Raw genomic sequence first — 17,353 nt, forward strand, 5'->3', positions numbered from 1 at the left:
TTAACTCACGTTAAACATATTTATATCATTTGCGCACAATGTAATAGTTACAATGCTAGGCAAATTTATATGTCATAATCTCAATGGTTTTTGCCATAGGGTTTTCTTCCACGTATACATTATTATATGCCATAATGGCCAACAGAATGTAATCTTATTAGAATTTGAAAACTACCGAATGTAGACCTCTCCTATGATAGGAAATTAGGACTGTCATGAGAGACTTATGAAAAAGATTTTGGTAATGATAACCTATTTGGGTCAAGAGTACTTTCTATATTTATAAAGATTTGCCAAGGTTAATTGATGGCACTGATATTTCTTGATTTCAATAATTTTTTATTATTTGTCAACGCGAGCAACATTTGTTTTTTCTTTTCTTTTCTTTTCTTTTTATTTATTTATTTATTTTTATTTGAGTCCCTATGAAATACTATTATATATGCAATGCACGAAACAAATTGCAATTAATTTGAAGAACATAAGTGAACCCATGAAAATCTATGGGGGAAAATAAGAACTACTAGGCCCATTAAATTCCGTGCAGCCCTTGGGTAGGTTTCGGGCTAAATGATCCAAATTTGATAGTATAAAAATATGCAGGTCGTAAGCACAATGATGAGAACTCATGCCCCCAACATTTATTGTGCGTTTTATTTTCTGAATTGGAGAATCCGAAATTCGACTGAAAATAATTGATAATATTTACTTGATAAATTAGAAGTGAGAATAGGAATGAAATATGTGGAGTCCATATATTTTTTTGGATTAAGGACCGAGAACTTATTTTCTATGAAAATTTCCATTCCTTCAACTCCTCATTTTACCCTCATCCAAATTTTATAATTCTAAATTTGTCCTTAATATAATATTATTATATTATATTGTTATTATTCTTAATTTTGCTGTAGTATAGTAATAATAATAATAACAATAATAATGATCATAGTAGTAATAATAATAATAATAATTTTATCAATATTAATAATCATTATTATTATTAGTATTGTTGTTGTTGTTATGAATAATAATAATAATCATAATTATTATGATAAATAATAACAATAATCAATTAAGATTATTTTAATAACTTAGAACAATTCATTTCGAATATAAGACAAAATAAATACATTAATAACAATACATTTCATTCTAATTTCCATTCAAATAGGTAAAATAAATAATTTATTATGATTCCCATTTCTCATTCTGATTTTAGCCCATTGCAGTTTCAGTCCATCATGATTTTGTTCCTTTCGGATTACTAATTAGTAAACGATTATTAAGGTATGAGCTTAAGTCCCAATGTAAGTAATTTTCCGAATGTTTATGATTGAAAAAAAAAAGCACGTTTAATTTTTATTTATTTTTAAATAAAGAGCTTTGAAATTTCACTTTCATGTGCCTCATTTGGCTCATCGTACTTAAAGCAAGAACAGAGAAAATGCCTTTCTATTTTTAGTTAATTTCAGTTGGCTATGACTGGGAATTTAATCAGTCCATTTGCGCCACACAATTGCATATTTGTACTATGTTCGTTAGCGCCATCAAATCAGCAGCAGTAAAATTTATGTCTTCTTCGTTAATTGCTATTGATTTTGAAACGTTTTTTAAAATTTTTCAATCTTTTAAGTTTGCAAGAGTCATTACTGTATATGATTTTTTTGATTGAAGATTCCAGAGAACAAATGCATTGAGAATTGATTATTGCCATTTTTGCTAATAATTTACTTTTTATTTTCATTGACTGCAACTCTGCAAGTACTTAAAAAATGTTCCTCGCACAAAATTCCTTTGTATAAGCACTTTCGAATTAACCACTAACTAGGGCTATGAAGAATAAAGATGTGTATATTTTTATATATAAAAATGCAACAGGCATGGCAATGGCATCTAAAGCACAGAAACAGACAGACATGAATTGCTTCTGTATCTTAAAAGAAATACACGTTCTACAAAATTAATTGTTGCATTAATGAAATAAATAAACATGCATAAGCATAATCATGACCTCAAGAGGATTTATTTTATTTTGTGTTTTCTTTTGTCAAAAAAGTAAGAATTTCCAGAACATGAACTGTAGATGGACATAATTAAACTTAATTGTATATATGTATAAATTTCTGGCAGAGTCAGTACTGGTTGGTGATAGACCCGAATCATCATCTTATAAAAAGTGCTAATTATTTTAGCCTCAATTATTTCTTAAGAACGTGAAGAATCTTTCTTTTCTTTTCTTTCTACACTGTAGCTAGTTTTATTCACCGTCACTTTTTCTATGATCAATTGGGTGCAACTTGGCCTGGAATCTTTCCATTTCAATCGCGTGATCGATGCATAATATCTCGTACAAAAGAAAGGATCTAAAACCGTATTTTCTCATTTCTTAATCATGCTTAAAAAATGGAGGATAATGATACTCTCCAAATTGAAGATTCTTTATCGGTGCTTAAAGAGAAGATATTAGAGAGAAATGAATATTACATCGTAAAAGTTTGATGCAAGCAAGAGCATCGTATTAATTTTCTGGTAATTAAATGTGCTTATTATTATGTTTGGTTGAGAGATAGAGAACAAAAACATACATATGTTAGAAATATGAGTAATACACCAAAGAGGGGCCTAAAGCAGCGAACGACAACAAAGAGGAAAATAATTATAGATCTGATAGCGCTATCCTTGAAACCAAGGGTTGATAACCTAGTGCAAGAAGATCAAACTAAGACGGTTTGATATCTAGGATAAAATGACTACTATCGAAGGCTATACTCTAAGCATAATAAACCTCAACGGTACAAAGAAAATAAAGGATGAAGAAAATTGAATAAAACTGAGAGCTTAAGAATTTTTGCATGCCTATTGTGTGGCATAAGCAGCTCATTATATAGATACAAGCCCTAGCCTTATTTTAATTTCTCTTTTAATCCGAATTATAATCATGTAAGGATTTATCGGTGGTCGTATGTATAATATATAGACTACCCTCAATTGTGTGGGAGGCTCGGAATCCTTTCATCCCAGACTGGTAGAATAAGAATTTAAAATTTCCTTTTTGAGCAATGACTTTAAGTATAATTTTTGATAAAATATATGTGTACATCTTTTTTAAAATTAAGATCTTTTTTCACAAATTAAATTGAATTCAAATTTCAAATAATACGAATATTGCACCGAATTTATTCGTGGTCCCTGCAAGTGTGAAACATCGATCACAATAGTTTGAATAAAAAACATTGGATGGGCAGTTTTGCGTATTCCCCTCCCCCCACCCCGGGCCCTTTTTCATTCACTTTTATATTTAAGTGAGTTTTGTGGAAATGCCTTACGTTTCCCACCCCTCCTTCCCCCAGTTGAAAACCCCGCTCGAGTTGAATTTCAAAGGTCCAACTTAAAAAAAGGAACAAAATTATGCAGACGTTAGATGAGGGGCTATTTTGTTTTGCAATTTCATCATCCAAATTCAAATAAGAATTGCATTCTCCATATAACACTAATTAAAATGAATGAAATAAACAAATGTAAAAACATAAAATTAGGTTAAGTCCATGCACATGCACGATTCCCAGAGTGGAGGGGGCATCCCCTGTGTGTGGAAGAGGATTTTAGAATGGGCTCCTCTTTTGGTTTAGTTTAGGGGTGTCAAAAAAACTCGCCCGGACTGGACTCGGCCAATCTGGTCCGGGTAAAATCCGGACCGCATACACTAAAAAAACGAATCCGGATATGGCAATCTCAAACCCGCATATATCTGAGCACGGTTTCGGGTTCAACACTAAAAATTCAGAACCCGGACTTGGACTCGATTTCTTAATAAAATTAAAAAAAAAAATATATATATATATATATATATATATATATATATATAAACAAAAATCAAAACCCAAATACCCAACCCAAATCACCAAATGCTCAAATCCCTAATTCTCTATCGAAACCTAATTGGAAAAGCATAAGCAGCAACTGCAACGTTGTGGCCCACGCCTCCAACACTTCAACCCAGCAGCAGCCACCACCCACCGTCACCCGTCGCCCGTCGGCATCATCTCTTCTCGTTTGTTGACTCGACTTGGCATGCGGCTTTGCTCGGTTGCTCCATCTCCAGTGAGACGTTCGTTAGGGGTGGGCAAAAAAAGTTGATTAATCAAAAACCGAACCGAACCGTTCAGTTCGGTTCGGTTTTTTTGCGGTTTTTTTACACCCAAAAAACAGAATTAGTAATATAGAGAAAATAGTAAAACCAGTCGGTTCGGTTTTCGATTTTAAAAAAAAAATCGAAAAACTGAACCGAGTATCAAATAAACCGAATAATATAATCCCTAAACCTAAAGTGAGTAAATTGATCTTCACTTCAGCCACTGAACTAGTGACCTTCAACCCCTGAACTCGTCGCTGCTGCTGCTCGTGCTCGTCGCTGCTGCTGCCGTTGTCGCTGCTCGCTGCTGCTGCTGCTCGTCGCCGCTGCTGCTCGTCGCCGAGTGATCTCCACAAAGCTACAACTTGTAAGTTTGCTATTACTTGGATTTTAATGGTTGGATTTTAATGGTTTCACATGATGATGTGCTCATGCCAAGAGTAAAAACAGTAAAACTTGAAACAGAGTTTAACGTTGTTGGACATGTGAGTGTTTGCTGTTGGAGTAGATTTAGATGAGCCGAGTTGGTTAGCTTCATAGCTTTTCAATAATTTGCTTTGATTATTGTGTAATATATGATAATTTTGTGACGATGGTGGTTTATATATGTGATTAAAAGCTAAACTAGTGGATTTGTAAGTATGCACTCGGCAAAGCATTTGAGCAGGTATTTTCATCTTTTCGTTATCACATTCCTCTAATCAATTAGCATTAATAAAAAAAAATGATTAATAACGTAAATGGAGGGACTTGTGCTCAAATCTCTAAATTAAACTCGTGATCATTAAACATTAATATAAGCAAACTACAAGTAGTCTATCTTGATCAACGTTTTCAACTCTTCCAGGACTGTCCCACTTCCAAAATTTTTTATTCAAACAATTATTGAAAGCTCATTTCTATATAATATTTTCACAAGAAATTTGTTGCTTTCATAAATGGGCAACATTAGACAACAGCAATGCCAAAATTATTGAAAAAAAAGTTCTAGTCACGGCCCTCTGCTAAGTGTCTTTAAATGGTTGGTTAATCCCCAAGATTTTTTATTTGTTGCTGTTGTTGTGTTGATTTGTTGCTGCTGTGGTGTTGATTTTTTTGTGTAGAGTGGAAAATTATGATGAGGAGGAAGTGCAAGAGGTGGAGGTTGATGATGGGAAAAAAAGAAAAATACCTTTGAGATCAAATGTTTGAACTTGTTATTTGAATATGTTATGTGTTATTGAACATTGTTTGAGACATATTTTAATTTTTTGTTTGTTAATTTTTTATGTTTGTTGTAGATTTATTAATTTAAGGTTTTAAATTTAAAAAAGTCCAAAATAGGCCCAATAGGCCCATAATCGAAATAATCGAACCGAACCGAATCGAATTATTTCAATTAATCGAGTATTTGATTATTTCGGTAATTTGATTAATCGCGATTATGATTTTAAAATAATCGTAATCGAACGATTATGAAAAATTTAGTAAAAAACCGAACCGAACCGAACCGCGCCCACCCCTAGCGTTCGTGCAGCCCTCTCCAGTGCCGTCAGCGCCACCGTCTCCTACTCTCCATCGCCACTTTCTCAATCACCATGTTGTTTGTTGATATTTGGGTGAGAAAAATGAATGAAAAAATTGAAAATCTTTATGGATGTCTCTGTTGGATGGATTCCCTTTGATTCGTTTTGGAGATAAAATCATGATAAACAGCTGAATTAGTGGATGTGTTTTAAAGCCATGAGGGGACATAAACCTTGGTCAAGCTCATCTTGTGCAGCCTGCAAGTTACTGAAAAGAAAATGTATTCCCACCTGTATTTTTGCACCTTATTTTTGCTCTGATGAGCCGAAGAAATTCGCCAAAGTGCACAAAGGTGTTTGGAGCAAGCAATGTGAGCAAGATCCCATGCAGGTTTAGAAGCCCGAATAAAAAACCCAGACCCGGGACATGCCGGGTTCGAACCCGGACCGCACGTGCAAAAGTCGGGTTTAGCCTGGGTCCGGGTGGCAGTTTCTGTCATCCGGTCCGGTCCCGGGCAGCACCAAACCCGGACCGGACTCGGGGTTTTGCCAAGCCTAGTTTGGTTTAGAGTGCGTGGATCTCTACTTAAAGAGCTTGCCACCATACCATATTTGGTTTGTACTCACTTTCTTAGCAACGTGGGATATTGATATTTCGAAATTTTATAAAGGGTAAAAGCTCATTTAGTCCCTATATTTTAAGATTAGTGACCATTTAATCCCTACATTTTTAAAAATACATCGAAACATTCCTGCCGTTAAATTATTGATACCCCTACCGTTACTTTTTATTTCTTTTAGCTTACTTTTACAATATTAAACTTTTATAAGAATTTTTTTGTTTGGACATTAATAAAAAGAAAATAATTAAATTACCAACTTAACCGAAAAAAATGAAAATAAAAAATTTATATTAATTTTTAGTTGTCAAAAATTGTATGCAAACTACCAAGTGTGCAAATGGTGCTTGCAAAAAAAATTAATATAATTTTTTTAGGGTTAAATTGGTAATTTAATTATTTTCTTTTTATTAATGCCCAAACAAAAAAATTATTATAAAAGGGTAATATTGTAAAAATAAGCCAAAAGAAATAAAAAGTAACAGTAGGGGTATCAATACTTTAACGGCATGGATGTTTCGAGGCATTTTTAAAAATATAGGGACTAAATTGACACTAATCTTAAAATACAGAGACTAAATAAGCTTTTACCCTTTTATAAATTTTATCTCACGTATCAACAATATATATGACAAAAATAAAATAGAGAATAATTATACATGAACAGCAATATATATGTCATAATAATCTTTAAAAGTTCGTGGGAGTTCTAATGAGCCAAAAATCTTTATTGAAGAGGTTTATGCATAGAGCGACCCAACCATTTTTAGTGCCAATAATATTTGTTTTATGTTCTCTATAGATACAGTAGTATTTTCACTTTGTTACCTAGATCAATGTAATACCCTCAATCACACTTTGAACTTTAATACGCGCTAATAACTTCTTGATTACTTCACCAATATGAATTCCATTATATGCATAGTAACCTTTGTGAATGCCAATAGGCCAAGAATAGAAAAGGTTAAAATTCAAATATAGTGTAGATCACAAAGAGAAACCTATGAGAACTAGGGATTACAATTTTTTAGTTGAATGTCTCCTTTGGACTTAGATTTTACATATTTACATATTCTATATGGATATTTTATATTATTTCAAAATTTTAGTTAGGATTTAAAGGTGCCAGACGTGGTTGGATAAGTTGTTTTTGTCTTTCCATTAGCAACATTAATAAAGAAATTTCCCTCTTTTACGAACAAAATAAGGTGGGATCAAGAGTTTAAACGTTATCTTGTTTTCGAGAAGCACATCCCTTATGAGAATAAAAAATTTCGTACCTATGCACAATAATCAAGAAAATTTGATAAAAACGATTAAACAACTTTACCCCAACCCAATTTTTCTATCTTTTATTTAAAAAAAAAAGAAAGAAAAATAAGAAAAATAAGGGGGTCACTGAGCGTTCATAAAATGGTCCCCATTGTGAGCTTAATTTAGATAATAATCTAGTACAATAAAGCCAAATGATATATTATGGTCCCCGTGAACTTAATTATTTTTGGGGATAGAAGGTACAAAATAGAATTGATAAAATATAAATTTGCTTGGCAGTAATTTGGGGACCACCATAAAATAAGCTTCTGCAGCTTAAATAACGTTGTATATATAAGCCACTAAACATCCCGTTAACCAAAAATAAATCATATATAATTTCTATAGTACTAGGATGGACCACTGAATTATATGCTTCATTGCCGTAACCATTATTTAATAAAACACATGGGGTGTGTCCATTTTCCAATAGAAGCTGCTAACAAAATTGATTTCGATCCTATATATAAGAACTAATTCATTTTGGCCAGCAACCTATTTTGATATAAATTTATTGGATTTATTATTACAAGGTTTCATTTGCAGATTTTGATGATTTTGTGAATATATTTGATAACCCGTTATCAAATTGCATCTCTCAAATTGATTTGGAATCCCATCTTGTGGATGTTGGGATCCCATCTTGAATTCATCATTTCTTTATTATTTCAAAAGGAAAACGAATGATTTTTTTTTTCCCTTAAAAGAACAAAGAGAGGAAAGATCCACCCATCTCCATTCCATTTAATATATAAGATTTGTTTGCCTTCACAATTCATATACCTACTCATTTAGGATATTTACTTTTACATCTCAGATGATGTGTACGTCATCAATTACTTGTTGTCATCCATACATCGTTAATGTATTTTATTATTAATAATTAACATCACTCAATCAACAAATAACATAAAAGATGTCATATCAATTAGATTATAAACTAAATAATTTTTTTTTTTATCTTTTCTTTGAAGTATCAACTATATACATTCGCGCGCACACACACAGACAAACACACATACATGGGAGGGTGGAGAGAGCTCCTTGTAAGGAAATTTTTTATTTTAAAAAATTGCTAAACAACTTTTACAATGTTGTGGAACCTTTTATAGCATTGTAAAAAATGTGAAAAAATACATTTATAGTGTTGTAACAAATTTGACAATATTATGAAATTATATTTACAACATTTAAAAAGTTTCACAGCATTGTGAAAGTTAATCATCATCTTATAAACTACAAGATTTTCTTACAAGAAAAATTTCGATATATTTATATAAAGTGATAAAGTGATTGTGATTTATGTGGATACGATCGAGTTAAACTTTCACTTATGTGGTTCTTTTTTTTTATTTGTATTTCACACGTTAGTTATTTGGAAGGTCGATCGACACATATCATGCATCCTTTTTTAATTATATCCGTGAAATCTGCCTTGTATTATATAACTAAAGATGAAACTGAACAACCGGTATATATTAAATAAATCTTTGCACACAGTATCAGAGAATTAATCCAGCCTCCGAAAATTCAAAAAGCAATAAATAGAAGTATTCCACAAACACGTTTAATAATTGTCAGCTCAAGTGAAGCTAGCCGTTCCTTAATCGTATGAAAGCTAGGATAACCATTGGTACTTGATATTCATGATTATGATGTTTTAATTATTTTATTTTTATTCTTGTTTTTAGGTTTGATTTTACCTTTAATTTAAATAATAAATTAATGCATCATATGAATCACCATCACAAAGCTTTGTCATGCTGGTCCAATAATGGAAAAAGGGGACCAAAAATGGACGTCTGGTTTTGTCAAACTAATTCAGCTCAAAATTTTTATATAAAATCATGCCTGTTTGTGATAAACTGTTGTTTATCTATAATTAAACATGACTTGCATGGATGAAACCAAAATGTCGTAAGCTGTAATTAAACATGTCAAGACAAAGAAAATCTCCCATTCTAATTTTATAGTTAATTTCTCATGAGCAGAATTCAAGGTAATGACCGACGGTTTTTAATTTAATTTATTTTAAAATGTGAGTAATTGCTAAATAAGAATATAAAAACAATTATATCTTAATAATGATACACAATCATTAATATGCATGCACATATTGCACACAAATTCTTAACAACTCAAATCATTATCAAATGACCTTAACTTCCAAGTTACACCCATTTGAATCTAGCCCACTCATAAATCCTAAATTATAAGAACTCTTAATATTTATTTGATAATCACTTATGTATTCTAAAATAGATGAATATGTGTCTAGGAAACCACCCCATTAGTTGGCACTAGGGGTGTTCGCGGATCGAATTTTGTAAATTGGACATCAATCCATATCTTATCCACGATTTTGCAGATTATAAATTTTTAATCCAATCGAATCCACGGATTGACGAAAATTCAATCCAAATCCAGTCTATATGTCCGTGGATCGAATGCGGATTTGACCAAATCTATATCTAATCCACCATTTTACAGATTTGTTTTGTAGATTAAGAATTTTTAATTCTGTCCAATCCACATAAAATAAAACAATTAATATATAAATAATTTTGCTACTGACCAAATTCAAAATTGAATACGATTTAAATAAATTAATTGTTTAAAAAACTAGAAAATACATTCAAAGTTTCAAAATATAGCACACCAAAAAGAAAAAAATCTCATTTATTTAGATACATGAAAATTAATTGTTTAGGAATCTATATTTGTTTATTTAATTATTTTATATTTTATATTATTATTGAATAAGATATAATATGGTATTAATGTAACTAGAATTTAACTTATTTATTTATTAGTAAGCACTAATGCCACATTTACAAGTTTTATTTTTTAATTAAATAAGTGTTTTTTTATTTTTTTCAGATTTGCGGATTTTTACGGATTTATAGAAGTAAATCCATATTCAATCCATTAACTACGCCTTTTCAATTTTCTATCTAATTCAATCTACCAATCTACAGATCAGATTTTTACGGATCAGACGAATTGAGCGGATTTGATTAGATTTTAAATACTCCTAGTTGGCATGGATGGTAATCTCTTTTTACATTCTTATTGAAAATATATTGATTTCCTCATGTGTATTAATGAGAAACGATTTTATTTTTTTACATATTTAAAGTAATTTTGATCCTTTTTAAAAATATTAATCGGTTGAATTAAGACGCTCAAACTTGACTAATAATACATCATATAAGTCACGCATGTAGGACTCAAGTACCGTACTGAAATATGTTGGACCAGAACAATTGATCATAAGTTGTAGGAGGCTTTAACATTTTAAAGAATAAATATGAGTAGATTTGAACAAAATATTTTTAAAAAATAAGTAATGTAAATATATTTTAGGCATGGATAAAGACCCAACAGCCTACACCATCGTAATTCGACCATTGTTTGCCAATTTTTCTCGTATGAAAAATGTCTAGTCATGCAAACACGATCTGCTCAACACAGAACGAGCTGCTTAGCTAAGGCCAATAGCATGAGGAGCCGTCACCCGTCACCAATCACCAATCACCATAACCAGACAGACATTGAAGACCCTAATTGGCCCCACTAGTGCTTGACTGCAGGTTTATGTACGGATTTAAATCCCACCACAAAATCTGCGGCTCTAGCTGAGACATTAACGACTATTTGGACGATTCACCCATCACAACTCGACAACACATAACTCCAAATACCACTTGGTTTACCTAAACCACTTTCCAGTTTCCACTCATCACACTGTTCATAGCATAAGAATTTTTAAAAAATAAAAAATAAAAATGCGTTTCCTCATTAATTCATCTTATAATTTTCATTTCCCCATATATACACAAACACAAATAGCTTTTGCTTCATAGAACAGCAAAAACACTTCCATAAACACAAAAATGGAAACCCACTAATAATTTTCCATTTTTATGCACATATCACTCATAACTTCATTCTCTTTCTCACTTACCTTCGTTAACCTACAATAAGAAAGAGCTTGAGGCGAAGCAGGATTAGGGTTTCTTTCTTTTTTTGATCTTTTTTTAGATTTTCTTTTCTCCTTTAAAAGAAAAAGAAAAGATCAAAAAGATCAAAATGGGCAGAGGTAGGGTTCAGTTGAAGCGGATCGAGAACAAGATTAGCAGGCAAGTAACTTTCTCCAAGAGAAGAGCTGGTTTGTTGAAGAAAGCTCATGAGATCTCTGTGTTATGTGATGCTGAGGTTGCTTTGATTGTCTTCTCAACAAAAGGGAAACTTTATGAGTACTCTACTGAATCAAGGTTTCTAATGAATTCTAACACTCTACTCAATCTTTATTGTTCTCGTTGCATGTTTTCGCTTTGTGTGTGTATGTATGTGTGTTTTTGGTTTTTTTTTTTTTTGCCCTTTTCCCCATTTTGGCCATTTAGTTATTATGTTACTGTTCAGGCCTTGCATTACACAAAATTCATCATATTTTCGACTATATATTTTAAAGTTTGAGCTTTTTGAATTTTCTTTGTGTATCTCTTTTGACTCTCAAACAGAAACATATACAAACAAAAATAAAACATAGAACAAACTTCTGGTATCATTCTTGATATGTCCTTTCCTATATGCCAATGTTCATGATGTTTCATGCCAATGTCACTAGTCACTACACATTTGCAGTGTTTTTTTTTTTTTTTTTTTTTTTTTTTTTATAGCTTCATTGAGTACTTTTACTTGCAATTGTAGAGGTGTATCAGTGCTTTGTTTTGAGCTAGATACTTGGTTAACCACCTGATTGATTGCATAGAACAATATGCTAGGGTCGATCATGGAGCTTTGTGTTATATATGGGATTTGATGAAATTGGATTCCTTTAAATTTTCTCTTAGGCAGAAGGGGCATGTGTCAAGAAATCTGCTACTGGTCTATCACCTAGGATTGTGGAATCTATTGATATTTGTGAAATCAAGTATAATGCCTCTCACAATGATAATGTGGCAGGATATCTATAAAGATTTTCCACCAAGAGGTGCTGCCATATTTTTGAAAAAGTCAACTTCGGACTTAGGGCAGTTGGTAGCTTAGCTCCATAGATAGGAGGAGAAAACCTTGGGATAATTGTGGTTTATCCTCCTTCTCTCACTTCTTGTTATATTACCACGTGTAATCATAAAAAGTAAATGTACATGTGAAAAAAATTAAATGGAGGAAGCGCAACACACCAAAAATACTGAAGATTTTTTTAATTATGTATGTCAAAATGATCTAAGTATTTTAATTAGTTATGCAACAATGATTTTTCTTAATTTTCTCTATGCCTTCACCAATTTAGTTAGGTTTGTATTGTTCGACATTCTTTACTATTTGGGGATAGTGATATGTACTGATTGAGATTAAATTCTCTCATAATATAATGTCTTAATTTTCTATGACAACAAAAGTTTTATCATTAGCTATAAAGATCTTTAAACGAATTAGGATTCAGTGCTGAAGTTTTTTTTTGGCTAAGTACGGAATTAATGATCAAAATTTATTTTGAGTTTTTATTTTTTTTATTTCTCTTACCTAACAACTATTGATTCAGTGCTCAGTAAAAACTCAGTTCAGCACTGAATCTTTATCCCTTTTAAACACATTTTATATTCAGTTAATTCATAAAAAGCTTTCCTTCCTATTCAGGCCTTTGCAAGTCATAATTTTCAACCATCATATAATGATCCTACTTTTGTAATTTCCATCATAGTCTTTCACCACCACTTAATTTTGTGCACAATCTCTCATTATGTTAATTTTTAAGACTTAACTTGGAATGTTGAATTGAAATTCACTAATTAATTTCCAAATAAATAGGCAACAAAAGGTATCAAATTTAAGGTTTCCTATAACTAAGTATTCTTAAGTCTCATTTTGGTTTTGAAACGTATGTATCCTACTTAAGAGGGCCTCCTAGATTTGATTTTAAGTAATATTTTTGAGCTCTTGTCAAATAACTTAGAATTTTAGATTTTGTGCCTTGAAGAGTAATAATATAAGTGTAAACTCTTGTATAAATTGATGTGACATAAATACATTGGTTGGATAAAATAACTCCTGACCAACATGATTTACTTTTATTAATTTATATTTTTATCCCACTAATGTATTTATGTGACGTCAACTTGTTAAAAGTAAGTATGTACAAAAATATATAAATCTATCATTATTCTTCCTTAAATGTATGCAAGTGTGCATTTTTTTTTAACTTTTGTCTATGTACGTACACGCATGAGATTGTAATGGTAGGAATTAAGATCTTATGATCTAAATTAAAATTTAATTTTTACCATTCATTTATTATAAGTGAATGTCTTAAGCGTAGTTGAGTAGAATTGTTATAGTATATACTACTTTTAACTTCAAATTTCGAATGTTGGATTAAAATGAAAGAATAAATAAAGAAAAAAATAAAAAATTACTTTAAAACCCTTTTCAACCCTGAAAATTTGATGTATAATAATTTGAGTGATGATAGAGGTACAAACTCTTATACAAAATTGTTTTGCACAAATTGATATAACCTAAATTCATTGGTAGATGAAAATACAAAATAACAAAAATAAATAATGTGGTCCAAGAACTATTTAATCCAACCAATTGAACTATATCACATCAATTTGTACAAAAATTTATATAATTATATTACTATACTGCTGAGAAAAATGTGATCTCTTATATAAATGTACAACAACTAGCTTATGCTATAGGACTCAATATTGAGAAATTTAGGCAAAGATATATATATATATATATATATACACATGCACATTTGCAGAATATATGGGGTTGGTAAAAGGGCTTCTTTGCTCAAAGTGAATGATTATTATATCTGTAGATCTTTGTTCCTTCCTATTGGTAATGTATGATCTCTGGATTTAGATGATTATTCAACATTACACTATAAACCTGCTTCTTATTATAATACTTGCTATTGCAATGCCTGGATATCAGTTATCTTTACATTCTTGTTTAGTTATTTGCTTCACCAAAGAGGTACTTATCTCATACATCTGGAGTGAAGAAAATGCAATGTGGGAAAGTAATAAATTTCACTATTTTATTGAAGCATTATGGTTGATCTATTACACACAAAAATCAAAGAAAAAATGGAAAGAAATCTTTTCATGGTTTTGGGTTATGATATATATGTCTGTGTGCGTGTGTTTTACAAAACAAGATATGGCTAATTAATAATCTTTGATCGAGTTAGAAGATTTGGATATTTCTTATTCCTGTAAATATATCTCACTAATTTTGACGATCTTGTGATGATTCTTATCGTAGAGTTGTAAGATTTCTTTTTCTTTTCTTTTCTTTTTTTTCCTCTCCTTTTTTTTTTCCTTGTAATTCTTTGATGCAGCGCAATTCTTCTATTAACAAATTTTTGTCACGTGTGCATTGACTTTGTGGTTCTAATGAAATCTTTAGATGTATTACTACAAAACTGAGACTATTGAAAATTCTCTATTTACATATTGAGCTATTAAGTATCTAATAAGTTCCTTAATTAGATTTTAAATTTTATTTTCGCCATTTATCAATTTCTATCCAGAATCTATAAAATCGAAAACTCAGGTTCCTTTTCAGGTGAGTAATTGTTGTGTAATGTTTATAACGTTTTCTCTGTGACAGCATGGAGAGGATCCTAGAACGGTATGAGAGAAATGCATATGTGGAACAACAGCTTGTTACAAATGACGCTGAACCCCAGGTACTATTGCAGCATCCAATCTTCACTTTAATCTTCAAATATGTGAAACCATGTCTACAAATTTACACATATATTGTACGTGTACATGCTCCATTCTTTTCTAGGGAGGCTTCTTCTTTGTTGTACTTGTAATGGAGGTTTTTGGGAGATAATCCCACAATTTTTAGAATAGCTTTTAAACTACGTATTCATGAACTAGTTTGAGTAAAACTTAATGGTAAACAAATGTCTATAGTATTACAATTTTTTTTTTTTTTGGAAACGACATCAAGAATCGATGGTAAACAAGTTCTATTTTGAAAATTAACTTTTTTGAATGCTGCATAGGGATGCTGGTCTCTGGAATACCCCAAGCTCAAGAGTAGGATTGAAGTATTGGAAAAAAATATAAGGTAACCAACTCCACTTCATGTGAACAAGATTGTAGATAGAAATTCTTTTAAGCTAATTTTCTTAATGAAATTATGTAAAACTAATTATGCAAAAATTTATTGGACTATGCTAATCATCTTTTAATAATGAGTCAAGTTATGGGTATGTTCCTGTTTGTTGTACTTTTATTTTAAAATTGAAAGTACAATCATTAAAGTATCTGATAAATATCATTTATATTTTTTGATAGTTAATAACTACCAACCGATCACCTGATTAACTTTGACAGTTAGAGATTCCATTTTACAGTAGCTGTGGGTTAGAAACAACCAAGTGTCATTCACCAAACAATTGGTCCTCGAAAAAACTCAAAATATATGTGGATGCTACGTGGCATGAAGAGCTAAAAGCAATTGTGTCAATATCTTAAGTGCTTCTCAAACAGAATGATGTGGTATATGCAGGAACTTCATGGGAGGAGACCTGGAACCACTAAGTCTTCGAGAGCTTCAGTATTTGGAGCAGCAAATTGATACTTCTCTAAAGCGCCTTCGAAATAGAAAGGTGAAGATTCAATGCAATGCTCTTCAACATTTTTATGTCTTCGTATTCTGTTGAACATACACCATATATTTGACATTATCTTTCTGGGTACAATATTTTATATATGCAGAACCAACTGATACATGAATCAATTTCTGATCTACAAAAAAGGGTGAGATCATTGTAGCTCCTTGTGTTTTACTACAATAAACAGTACAAGCTCTGACAGTAATCCTGTACAATAATGAACATAATAACAAACAAAGCTTGTGACAGGAGAGGGCATTGCAGGATCAAAACAACATGCTTGCAAAGAAGGTAGTACTTATTTTCACTACAAATTAATTAATGTTGCGTTTTGAAGATCAAAATTTCATCTAATGACATGACGGATCAAATTAATTATTTCGAGGCACAATTACAGCTCAAGGAAAAAGAGAGGACAGTGACTGAGCAGCAGAACCAGATGGCACAAAACTCATCACCCCTCATGCCAACATTTCCTTCTCTGACTATTGGGTATTTTACTTCCTGATATTTCACTCTCGGTCTCAGGCACACACAAAGAAATAAAGCGCGTGTACGTGCGCGCGCGCACAAATTTATAATGCATATCATACATCAGAAAATGCAGAATTTTAAAATGATGGTCACTATAAATGCAGGGGCAATATCCAGGTGATGATGAGAGGAAGCATAATTGATGAGCCCGATGAGAATCAAACTAGGCAGAATATGAGGAGCACAGTTGTACCTTGGTGGATGCATGACCATGTAAATCACTCATGAACAATAGAGAGAACAATTAAGAAGCATTATGGATCATCAGCAACAAATAATTAGTACGGATCATCAAGTGTGCATTGGTGATTTTGGTTAGCTTACATAAGAGAAGCAATTTGATCCCTAATGCTACGTACAACAGTGTAAGGCGTCAGCCAGCCTCTCTATATATATTATATAAATGAGATGAATGTAACATTCAAACACAATTATATAATAATATCTCTTAACATGCACACTGGTCTATGAATAGTACTTACATGCAACAACTATACCGATGGACTACCCATTAGAGAAATTAACTAGGCCTAGCCGGCACAGCCCATGGTCTTGAGTCGATACAGGAGTCTTGGGTTATCAGTTAGTACAT

At 31.6% G+C, this 17,353-nt stretch overlaps 1 protein-coding gene across 1 annotated transcript; it reads left to right on the forward strand.

The window, feature by feature from the left end:
- Positions 1 to 11,647: 11,647 nt before the first annotated feature.
- LOC18038919 (truncated transcription factor CAULIFLOWER A) lies at positions 11,648 to 17,213 on the forward strand. The gene is made up of 8 exons (XM_006430888.2): positions 11,648 to 11,848; positions 15,207 to 15,285; positions 15,613 to 15,677; positions 16,122 to 16,221; positions 16,331 to 16,372; positions 16,477 to 16,518; positions 16,625 to 16,719; positions 16,866 to 17,213. Exons 1-8 carry the CDS (start codon positions 11,664 to 11,666, stop codon positions 16,987 to 16,989), a joined length of 732 nt encoding a protein of 243 aa, XP_006430951.1. The 5' UTR covers positions 11,648 to 11,663; the 3' UTR covers positions 16,990 to 17,213.
- Positions 17,214 to 17,353: the final 140 nt, after the last annotated feature.

This window comes from Citrus clementina, unplaced genomic scaffold, assembly GCF_000493195.1.
Source record: "Citrus clementina cultivar Clemenules unplaced genomic scaffold, Citrus_clementina_v1.0 scaffold_6, whole genome shotgun sequence".
NCBI lineage: Eukaryota > Viridiplantae > Streptophyta > Magnoliopsida > Sapindales > Rutaceae > Citrus > Citrus x clementina.